At 35.5% G+C, this 12,427-nt stretch overlaps 1 protein-coding gene across 3 annotated transcripts in view; it reads right to left on the minus strand.

Moving 5' to 3' along the window:
• Positions 1 to 4,288: 4,288 nt before the first annotated feature.
• CLIC2 (chloride intracellular channel 2) overlaps positions 4,289 to 12,427 on the minus strand; it is a 29,013-nt gene continuing 20,874 nt past the window's right edge. For 2 of the 3 annotated variants that reach the window (XM_019824525.3, XM_019824524.3), the window contains 4 exons: positions 6,466 to 6,572; positions 5,611 to 5,792; positions 5,311 to 5,467; positions 4,583 to 4,695 (listed from right to left, as the gene is read on the minus strand). In XM_019824525.3, the coding sequence (XP_019680084.1) occupies positions 4,673 to 4,695; positions 5,311 to 5,467; positions 5,611 to 5,792; positions 6,466 to 6,572 (469 nt within the window). In that variant the 3' untranslated portion in view covers positions 4,583 to 4,672. Of the gene's footprint in view, positions 4,696 to 5,310; positions 5,468 to 5,610; positions 5,793 to 6,465; positions 6,573 to 12,427 lie in introns of all 3 variants that reach the window. The other variant, XM_004001059.5, reaches the window with a different exon arrangement.

Consider the following 12,427-nt stretch of genomic DNA (forward strand, 5'->3'; position numbering starts at 1 on the left):
TTTTCTGTAATGAGATGTTTATCAGTTGTGTGTTGACTCTTGTTTTCTGATTTTTTTTATATATGAAATTTATTGTCAGATTGGTTTCCATACAACACCCAGTGCTCATCCCAAAAGGTGCCCTCCTCAATACCCATCACCCACCCTCTCCTCCCTCCCACCCCCCATCAACTCTCAGTTTGTTCTCAGTTTTTAACAGTCTCTTATGCTTTGGCTCTCTCCCACTCTAACCTCTTTTTTTTTTTTTCCTTCCCCTCCCCCATGGGTTCCTGTTAAGTTTCTCAGGATCCACATAACAGTGAAACCATATGGTATCTGTCTTTCTCTGTATGGCTTATTTCACTTAGCATCACACTCTCCAGTTCCATCCACGTTGCTACAAAAGGCCATATTTCATTCTTTCTCATTGCCACATAGTACTCCATTGTGTATATAAACCACAATTTCTTTATCCATTCATCAGTTGATGGACATTTAGGCTCTTTCCATAATTTGGCTATTGTTGAGAGTGCTGCTATGAACATTGGGGTACAAGTGGCCCTATGCATCAGTACTCCTGTATCCCTTGGATAAATTCCTAGCAGTGCTATTACTGGGTCATAGGGTAGGTCTATTTTTAATTTTCTGAGGAACCTCCACACTGCTTTCCAGAGCGGCTGCACCAAGTTGCATTCCCACCAACAGTGCAAGAGGGTTCCCGTTTCTCCATATCCTCTCCAGCATCTATAGTCTCCTGATTTGTTCATTTTGGCTACTCTGACTGGCGTGAGGTGATAGCTGAGTGTGGTTTTGATTTGTATTTCCCTGATAAGGAGCGACGCTGTACATCTTTTCATGTGCCTGTTGGCCATCCGGATGTCTTCTTTAGAGAAGTGTCTATTCATGTTTTCTGCCCATTTCTTCACTGGGTTATTTGTTTTTTGGGTGTGGAGTTTGGTGAGCTCTTTATAGATTTTGGATACTAGCCCTTTGTCCGATATGTCATTTGCAAATATCTTTTCCCATTCCGTTGGTTGCCTTTTAGTTTTGTTGGTTGTTTCCTTTGCTGTGCAGAAGCTTTTTATCTTCATAAGGTCCCAGTAGTTCATTTTTGCTTTTAATTCCCTTGCCTTTGGGGATGTGTCGAGTAAGAGATTGCTACGGCTGAGGTCAGAGAGGTCTTTTCCTGCTTTCTCCTCTAGGGTTTTGATGGTTTCCTGTCTCACATTCAGGTCCTTTATCCATTTTGAGTTTATTTTTGTGAATGGTGTGAGAAAGTGGTCTAGTTTCAACCTTCTGCATGTTGCTGTCCAGTTCTCCCAGCACCATTTGTTAAAGAGACTGTCTTTTTTCCATTGGATGTTCTTTCCTGCTTTGTCAAAGATGAGTTGGCCATACGTTTGTGGGTCTAGTTCTGGGGTTTCTATTCTATTCCATTGGTCTATGTGTCTGTTTTTGTGCCAACTGATTTTTTTTATAACAACTCTATAGATTCACCAAAAGTTACTGCTCACTTCTTTTTATGTCTTGTATTTCTTTCTTAGAAGCCATGCCTTTTGAAGATTGCTACCTAAAATTATGCACACTTGAAAGCTTCTTCCTTGTTCTGGCCTACTAGGACATTAAAAAAATATTTTTATACTTGAGGGAGACTTAATCTTTCTTTCAGTGACTTCAGATTAATCCTAAGCCCATGACAAACTCCCTTATTTCCTACAGTTTTTATCAGCCTGTCCTTGCTCACTATAAGAGTTTGTGGTGCAGCATGGATGTGAGAGAGTACTTCTTGAGATTTGGTATTTTTTTTCTTCTTTTAAACTTAGTTATATTGAGGTTTGGGAATTTTTCTGCTTTAAGTTATGCTTCCCATGTGGTTTTAGTGCCATTTAAAATTTATTTTTGTTATTCTGTATTGACTTTGGAGGAAACATTGGGAGACACAAACCAAGGCAGCCACTGTTGTCTTCATCAACCTGGAAGTCTAATTAGTCTTTTAAAAAAGTTTTCTAATTTATGAAAACCAGATCAATCATCACCTACTTTGCTGAGATGTCAAGGTATCATTTTCCTCAGCTGAAGAGCTTAAGACCCTCTCGCCCTTGCTGATCACAAAGCAGATCTTGGAGGTGGTCTTAGGTTGTAACTTATATATTTAAAAAAAACTATCCCCAGACACTAGGTATAATACATTTATCTCCTTCTTTCTCACATTTATCTCCTTCTTTCTCATAAATAGCAGTATTGTTTTTTAGATTTTAATTTTAATTCTGGTTAGTTAACATGGAATGTTATATGAGTTTCAGGTGTCCAATATAGTGATTCAACACTTCCATGCATCACCTAGGGCTCATAACAACAAGTGCACTCTTTAATCCCCATCACCTATTTCACCCATCTCCCCAACCACCTACCCTCTGGCAACCATCAATTTGTTCTATATAATAAGAGTGTTTCTTGGTTTCTCTCTCTCTCTCTCTCTCTCTCTCTCTCTCTCTCTCTCTATTTTCCCCTTTTCTCATTTATTTTGTTTCTTAAATTCCACATTGTGAGTGAAATCATATGGTATTTGTCTTTCTCTGACTTATTTCACTTAGCATAATACTCTAGCTCCACCCATGTGTTTGCAATTGGCAAGATTTCATTCTTTTTTATGGATAATATTCCATTGCGCGCGCACACACACACACACATACACACCATCTTTATCCATTCATTAGTTGATGGACATTTGGGCTCTTTCCATACTCTGGCTATTGCTGATAATGCTGCTATAAACATAGGGGTGCACGAATCCCTTTGAATTAGTATTTTTGTAAATTAGGTATTTTGTGAATTAGGTATTTTGGGTAAAACACCTAGTAGTGTAATTGCTGTATCCTAGGGTAGTTCTATTTTTAACTTTTTTGAGGAATCTCCATTGTTTTACAGAGCAGCTGCACCAGTTTGCATTCCCACTAACAGTGTAAGAGGGTTCCCCTTTCTCCACATCCTCGCCAACATCTGTTGTTTCCTAAGTTGTTAATTTTAGCCATTCTGACAAGTGTGAGGTGGTATCCCATTCTGGTTTTGATTTGTAGTTCCCTGATGATGAGTGATGTTGAGCCTCTTTTTATGTGCCTGTTGGCCATCTGGATGTCTTCTTTGGAAAAATGTCATGTCATCTGCCCATTTATTAACAGGATTATTTGTTTTTTGGATGTTCAGTTTTGTAAGTTCTTTATGTATTTTGGATACTAACCCTTTATTGGATCTGTCATTTGCAAATATCTTCTCCCATTCCATCAGTTGGCTTTTAGATTTGTTGATTGTTTCCTTCACTGTGCAGAAGTTTCTTATTTTGATGAAGTCCCAATAGTTTATTTTTGTTTTTGTTTCCCTTGCCTCAGGAGAGATATCTAGAAAAGAGTTGCTATGGCCTGTGTTTTCTCTTTAGGATGTTTATGGTTTCAGGTTTCATATTTAGGTATGTATTCCATTTTGAATTTATTTTTTGTATAGTGAAGAAAGTGGCCAAGTTTCCATTTTTGCATGTTTCTGTGCAGTTTTTCTAACATCATTTGTTAAAGAGACTGCTTCTTTCCAATTGGATATTCTTTGCTGCTTTGTTGAAGATTAATTGACCATATAGTTGTAGGTTTATTTCTGGATTTTCTGTTCTGTTGATCTATGGTCTTCCTTTTTTGAGGCTGTACTTAGTTTCTTCTTTGAAGGACTGAGTTAAGTTCAGGTTTTGTTTTCAGGTTTGAGTGATTTTATTTTAACATGTAAATTTGAGTACATATAGTAATAGAGCATTTTAAATTCTGTACAAATATTTGTGACTATCCTTTAAGCATAGCTTTCCTTCTCCTTTTATGGACAGCAACAAGACCTTTTGGTCAAATTTCCTAGTTTTTTTCTCATTTCTATTGAATAAAAGATCTGATTTACTTTGTAACTTTACCATATATTTGTTGTTAATCTTTTAAAAATTATTATTATGTTGTATCTAATGAATGCTTGCTCATTTAACAATATAATCTGGTCATAAAGGTCATATTCCCATCTCTGACTATGACACAGTCATATTTCTAGATGTTTAATGCCATTCTAATACCAGTTGGTTTTGATCTGTATTTAGAGCTGATTTTTAAAAGAATTCTTTTAGGATTTGCCTTTCTGATATACTCACTCTCTGATTTTATTATTCATATCAGAAATAAACTCAGGAGTTTAAGATTGTGGCTCTACTTATGTCATTTGTAAGTTCAGCCGTCTGTTGAGCTTACGCATAATGCATTCTAGGAATTCAATTAAATAGCAAAAGATCTTGATGCTTTCCGTGTCATTTAATATTGCAGTGCTTATGCCATAGAAATAAAGAAAAGTAAGTGAAAATATAAAGAACTTTAAAATGCATAGTGGAAAGATAGTTTGGACTGGCCAGATACAGAAAATACAGCATTCTTTTCATGAGAGTTGGATAGAGGAAACAGTATTTTCCATATTCTTATTTCCAGAAACCTTTATAATATGACAAGTGAAAAGAGGGCTTTTTCTACTGAAAGAGTTGCCTTAACTCTTCTGTTTAGCCACACTTGCATAGGTGTTTTCAATTTCTTTGTCTTCAGGACATGTGTGGATAAATTCTTCACGGGCATAGGCATTGTGAAGATAGCGCCAGACTCCTGAGAATTCTGCTGGAATGTCAAAGTCACGGTATTTCTTGGCAGCAACCTAGGGTTTTGGGAAAAAACGGTAATAAAAGGCATCAATGACATGCTTAGTGTGGAGAAACATATTTCAAGAGTCAAGATCATTAAGGACATGTTATCTGCACAAAAATAATCTTGCACTTACTACTTTAAAGTTTTTTTTTACAAATGTAGACAAAGCTATATTTGTGTAATCATATTTAAATTTATGCTGTGATTATCAGAAGAATTTCTCCACTAGACTAAGTTTGCTTAGGGTCCCAACTATGTCTTATTTCTTTATGTATTCTGTGTGTTTGGCATAGGACCTGAGACAGAATAAGTTCTGTTCAATAAGAATTTATTAAATCAATGATTAAGTCATCATGATATTATTAGTAGCTCACATTATTTATCATTTGTTATGACACTGTTCTAAGCATTCTACATGCTTTAATTTAATCAACAATTCTATGAAATGGGTAATATTACCCTTGTTTTTTTTAAGTTTATTTATTTTGAGAGAGCATGCATGCAAGCATGGGAGGCAGAGAGAGAGAGAGAGAGAGAGAGAGAGAGAGAGAATCCCAAGCAAGCTTTGCACTGTCAGCACAGAGCCCCATGCGGGACTTGAACTCAGGAACCATGAGATATTGACCTGAGCCAAAATCAAGAGTTAGATGCTCAGCTGACTGAGCCACCCAGGTACTCCTTACTCTTGTTTTATAGATAAGCCAGTGGAAAGCACCTTCTGATTTGGGAAGAAAGAAACAAATTTTATGGTTCCCAGAGGAGATCACTGTGGATTTTTTTTCCTAAGGAGAAAAAGGAGATATATACCATGTATAATGATGACAAAGCCATCATATAACAATCTCACACTAAATAGTCACTGTGTTTCATGCTGGCAACTCCCAACCCCTTCCCAAACCATTCAGTATGCCCTACAAAGGCTTACTTTAATAATGTTCAGTTTGGGTAACAAGCTGCAGTCAGCCAGTGTCAGCTGGTCCCCATCCAAGAACAATCTTCTGGAAACTGTGAGTTCCTCAGCACTGTCTGGATCAATTTCATCCAGAAGCGGGGTGTTTAAGTAGTCATCCAGACGTTTAAATTCTCTGAGTAGAGATTTTTCAAAATCTGAGGCAAAGAAGTCAGAAGGTTACTAATAAACATTTTGTCTTCATGACTACATTTTACATAAGCTTTTCACACATTTAGACATCTCTATCTATACACATTGCTTACACTGGCCCTTCAAAATCTAAATAGTTAACTAGAACTCAACTACCCACTGATAAGACAGAATCAGGTGTTTAATCAAATGCTCTTTGACTCTTCTTGAGGAGCATTGGAAGGAGAGTCAAAGAAAGAAAAAGTCACATATGTTATTACTAAACACAGAAAAGTCAGAAAGTGGAATCAGAAACTAATAGCTCTTATGACTCACAATACAGTAAACCCATTCAAGAATGGTCATGGGAGATAGTAGATGCTATAGTTTAAGAAACCTTAAAGGCACACAGGAAAAGTAGGGGGGGGGGGCTAAAAAATACAGTCCTGCAGTTAGTTAACTCCTAGCATGTCAATGCTCTAATTGAGCCAAGTTAGTAATTGCTATATTGAATCTTGGGTTCTAAATTTAATAAAATTTCATGGAAAGGAATTTCAAAGGAGAAAAGAAAAAAATCAGAGGAAGAGTGCATTCCCCAACATATATTACATATTCAGGAAAATCCCATGTTAGCTGAGTGAGACTGTGGGAGTCAGCAAATGTGTGAGAGAAATAGAAATTTAAATAAAGGTATCTTACTCTTATTTGCTTCTTTTTGTGTATTCTTAATGTATGCAGAAAACTTGGCAAAGAGGTTACAGCCCACATCAAAGGACTCCTTGTTCTTGGGACTCAGGTGAGGATACCTTAAAAAGAAACATCACTGCATGATTATTCACACATAAGTCAGAGACCAAGTGTCCTAGCTTGTACTCTACTGAAAATGGAGGTTTTAGAAAATTGTGCTGGAAACAGAGGATTCTGAGAATCTCTATTTGTAAATATATATTTTTCCCAATATCAGAACACTTTAGTTTCTAAAGTTCACTAGGAAACAAGCTGTGGAAAATTGAAAGGCCATTTACCTGTAGGAACAATGTTTTAAATGGTAGTTAAGTCCCCCATACTTGTTCCTGAAAGCCTATTTGGCAGAAGATATGTTGTTGGTAATACATTTTTAAAGCTAAGTAGGAAAAAATATGGCTTTAAATTATTGTAAATTCCATAAAAATGAAGGAATAAAGAGGATAGAGAGCATGGAAAAAGGTAGCCAAGATGTCCTCTCCTTAGTAATACAAAGTTCACTTAGCATAATAAAAATTAAATAATGTAATAATGTAATCCACCACATTAAGAAATTAAATAATACCATATTATCATGAGTAGATGCAGAAAAATTATTGCAAAGCAATTCCTAGTCATAAAAAAACCCCACTAGCAACTAGAAATGATCAGGTCAAACAGTCATCTTCCTTAATACCTCTCTTTCTCTCCCTCCCCATATTTGCTCCATTAGCAATTCTATCCAGTTTACCTTTCAAAATATACCCAGAACTTATCCACTTCTCACCACCTCCACTGCCCTCTGCCTTGTCCAAGTCTTATACTACTGCAATAGCTCTTTGACTATTCTCCCCACTCCCATGCTTGTCCCCCACACTCTTAGACTATTTTCCACTTGCTGCCAGAGCAATCATGTTAAAAGGTAAATTGTATCATGTATCTCCCCTACTTATTACCTTGCAATGCCCCCATCTCATTCAGACTCAGACCCCAAGTCCTCATAGTAGTCTACAGGGACTGATGTGATCTGACCCTATCTTACCACTCTGCTCTCATTTCCTCCTACTCTTTTCTCCACTCACTACACTTGAAACTTACCTCTTTGCTGTTCTTAAAATAGACCTGACAATCTCCAGCCCCAAGGCTTTTTCACTTAGTCTTCCCTTAAATGGAGTGATTTCCTTTATGTATGCACATGACCTACTCCCTCTCTTCTTTCGGATCTTGTTTTTATATTTCTAAGTGAGACCTTCCTCTGCCCACTCTATTTAACATTGCAACCTTACCCTGCCCTTACCCCATACTTTACTCCCTAGTTTTATTTTTTCTTAGTATTTAACATCATCTAAAATAGTTTCTATTTTGCTTTTTAATCTTGCCTATTTATTGTCTTCCCCAACTAGAATGTAAGGTCTACTAAGACAGTGTTTTTGCCTGGTTTAATCACTGATGTGTTTCAAGTGTCTAGAATATTGTTTGATAGTAAGTACTCAGTAAATATTTATTGAATGATTAAACTAATTCATTAATTTCCTTAACTTGATAAAATATATCCATCAAAAACTTTCAGCAAGCACCATATTACATGGTGAAATGTTAGAACTGTTTCCCTTAAAATGAGTAAATGATGAGAATAATCATTATCACTACTTGTCTTCAACATTGTGCTGAGTGCACTAACAAATAAGACAAACAACATTCTAAATGGTAACTTTAAAACCATTTACATTAAATTTAGGAACAAGACAGAATTAATGAGATATTTTGGTAAGGTGGCTAATACAAGTCAAACATTAAAAAAATAAGTTTTCTATGCTACCAATAACCAGATGGAAATAGATATTAATAGCATATTCCATTTACAATTGTGATAAAGTATAAAATATTTAGAAATAACTTAATACAAAGGTATAGAACCAATATGAAACAAAACAAAACAAAACAAAACCTCATCAAAGAACATAGGACTGGCACTTAGGTTGATAACCTAATGTAAATCAGTGGATGAATGGATAAAGGACATGTGGTGTATATACAATGGAATATTATTCAACCATAAAAAAGAAGGAAATCCTACTATTTCTAACAACATGAATGGACTTGGAGGACATTATTCTAGGTGAGATAAGTCAGACAGAGAAAGACAAATACTGTATGATCTAACATATGTAGAATCTAAAAAGCAAAAATCATAAAAAAGAGAGTAAAATTATAGTTACTGGAGGCACCTTGGTGGGGGGATTGGGGAGATGTTTAAATGTTAAAAGCTTGCAATTAGTAGATAAATAAGCACAGCATAGTGATTATAGTCAACAAAACTATATTATAAACTTCAAAGTTCCCATTAGCAGTTACTCCCCATTCATACCTCCTCTCAGTCCCTGGAACCACTAATCTTTCTATCTCTATGGACTTGCTTATTCTAGACATTTCATATAAATGGAATCATACAATATGTGGCCTATTGTGTTTGGCTTATTTCACTTAGTATGATGGTCAAGGCTCATATCCTGGTATGTATCAGTACTTCATTTTTTTTATGGTTGAATAATATTTCATTGTATGGATAGATCACATTTTCTTTATCCAGTAATCACTTGATGGATATTTATGTTGTTTTCACCATTTGGCTAGTGTAAATAGTGCTGCTATGATTGTGTACACGTTTTTGTTTGAATACCTGTTTTCAGTTCTTTTGAGTATATATCTAGGAATAGAATTGCTGGGCTATGTGGTAACTCTATGTTGAAATTTTTGAGTAACTGTCAATTTTTTTTCTACAATGGCAGCATTTCTACCAGCAACGTATGAGAATTCCAATTTTTCCACATTTTTGTAAGCATTTGCTATTTCCTGTTTTTTTTCTTTTTCGTGATAGCCATCTTAGTGGCTTTTAAGTGTTATCTCACTATGGTTTTGATCTGCATTTCCCCAATAACTAATGATGTTAAGCATCTTTACATGTGCTCATTAGGCATTTGCATATATCCTCTTGAGAAATGTCTACTTTCTTGATACTTTTAAAATTAGGTTGTTTGCTTTTCTGTTGTTGAATTGTAAGAGTTCTTTATATATTGTGGAAGCTAGACCTTTATCAGATACATGATTTGGAAACACTGTCTCCCATTTTTTTTGGATTAATTTTTCTTTTTTTTTTTGATAGTGTTCTTTGATGCACAAATGGTTTTGGTTGATGAACTCTAATTTATCTACTTTTTATTTCATTGCTGTGCATTTGGTGTCATATCTAAGATTCTATTGCCAAATACAAGGTCCTGAAGATTTACCCATATGTTTTCTTCTAAGAGTTTTATACTTTCAGCCCATATGTCTAGGTCTTTGATGTGCTTTGAGTTAATTTTTGTTTATGGTATGAGGTAAGGGTCTAACTTTTTTCTCTTGCATGTGAATACCTAGTTTTCCCAGAATGATTTGTGGGGGAGACTATTCTTTCGTCATTGAATGGTTTTGGCACTCTTGAAAATCAATTGACCTTTGATGTATGGGCTTATTTCTGGACTCTCATTTCTCCACTATTGACTTATAAGTCTACTCTTATGCAAGCATTGCACCATTGTGATTATGGTAGGTTTGTAGTAAGTTTTGAAATCAGGAAGTGTGAGTCCTCCAACTTTGTCTTTATCAAGACTATTTTGGCTATTTGTGGTCTCTTAAAATTCCATATGAATTTGAGCATTGGTTTTTTTATTTCTGCAAAAACACCATTAGAATATTTATTGTGGTTGCATTGAATTAGTAGATCTTTTGGGGGAATATTTCTATCAATAAAATTAAGTCTTCTAGTCCACAAACATTGGATGTTTGTATGGGTTGAATTGTGTCCCCCCAAAAAGATATATTGGAGTCATAAACTCCAGTACTTTCTTTTTTAATTTTAATTTTTATGTTCATTTATTTTTGAGAGAGAGAGAGACAGAGTGCGAGCAGGGGAGGGGCAGACAGAGAGGGAGACACAGAATCTGAATTCGAAGCAGGTTCCAGGCTCCGAGCTGTCAGCACAGAGCCCAACATGGGGCTTGAACTCACGAACCACAAGATCATGACCTTAGCTGAAGTCGGACGCTTAACCAATTGAGCGACCCAGGCGCCCTAAACTCCAGTACTTACTAATGTAACCTTATTTTGAAATATGATTGTTACATATGTAATTAGTTAAGACAAGGCCACACTGGAGTAAGGTGGGCCCATTAATCCAAATTACCAGTGTTCTTAAAAAGAATATCTTTTCAAAAGACAGAGGAATGGGGAAAATGCCATGTGAAGATGGAAGATTGGAATTATGGATCCACAGGTCAAAGAACACCAGTGATTGCTGGAAAGCCACTGGAAACTAAGAAGAGGCAAGGAAGGATATTTCTCCTAAAGGTTTCAGAGGGAGCATGGCCCTGCTGATTCTTTGACTTCATACTTCTGGCCTTCAGAACTATAAGACAAATTTCTGTTGTTTTAAACCACTCAGTTTATGGCACTTAGTTGTGGCAGCCCTAAGAAACTAATATACATGTCTTTCCATTTTTTAGGTCTTCTTTCAGCAATGGTTTGTGATTTTCAGCAGAGAAGTCTTTATTAAGTTTATTCCGAAGTATTTTGTTATTTCTTATACTGTTGAAAATGGAATTGTTTTTTAAATTTACTTTTTGGATTATTCATTGGTAGTGTAAATAAATAAAATTGATTTTTGTATATTGATCTGTATATTTCAATTGTACTTAAATCATGTATGAGTTCTAGTAGTTTTTTAGTGGATTTTAAAGGATTTTCTGTGTGAAAGATTATGCCATCTGCAAATAGAGATAGTTTTACTTCTTCCTTTCCACTTTGAATACTTTTTTTTTTTTTTTCATAACTGCTCTGGTTAAAACTTCCAATGCAGTGTTAAACAGAAGTATCAGATATGGTACCCCTGTGTTGTTCCTAATCCTAAGGGAAAGTTTTCAATCCCTTACCATTAAGTATGATGTTATGTGTGGGTATTAGATGCTTTTTGTCAGGTTGAGGAACTTCCCTTCTGTTCCTAGTTTGTTGAGTATTATCATGAAATGGTGTCAGATTTTGTCCATTTTTTTTTTTTTGCATTGAGATGAGTATGGCTTCCCTCTTTTACTGGTGCTCTTTATTCTTCACATGACCTTAATTTACTGTCTAGTGGCCTCTCATTTATGCCTGAAGGACTCCCTGTAGCATTTTTTGTAGAATAGGTCTACTAGCAACAAAATTCCTCAGTTTTTGTTCATGTGGAATGTCTTAACTTCTCTTTCATTTTTGAAGGATAGTTTTGCCAGATATGGAATTCTTGGTTGATTTTTTTTCTTTCAGCACTTAATATGTCATCTCTCTGCCTTCTGGTCTCCATGGTTTCTGATGGAGAATCATCTGTTAATCTTACTGAATATCTCTTCTACATGATGAGTCATTTTTCTCTTGCTGCTTTCAAGATTCTATCTTTGGCTTTAGATAATTTGATTATAATGTATCCTGGTGTTGATATCTTTGTCTCTATTCCACTTGGAATTCATTGACCTCCTTGGATGTATAGATAAATGTATTTAATTAAATTTGGGAAACTTTCAGCCAATATTACTTCAAATATTCTTCTGCATCTTTATCTCTGTTGTCTCATTCTGGGACTCCTATTATGTGTATCTTGGTACATTTGATGGTATTCCACTGGTCTGTTAGATTCTGTTCATTTTCTTCCTTTTACTCAGACTGGATAATCTCAATCAATTTATGCTCACTTTTGCTTATTACCTCTTTTATATGTTCAAATCTACTGTTGAAACCCTGTAGTGAATTGTTCATTTTAGTAATTGTACTTTTCAACTCCAGATTTTCTATTTGGTTCCTTTTTACAGTTTCTTTTTATTGCTGTTCTCTCTATGCTGAGGATGCTCTCTGTGGTTTCCTTTAGTTCTTT

This window comes from Felis catus, chromosome X (assembly GCF_018350175.1).
Source record: "Felis catus isolate Fca126 chromosome X, F.catus_Fca126_mat1.0, whole genome shotgun sequence".
NCBI lineage: Eukaryota > Metazoa > Chordata > Mammalia > Carnivora > Felidae > Felis > Felis catus.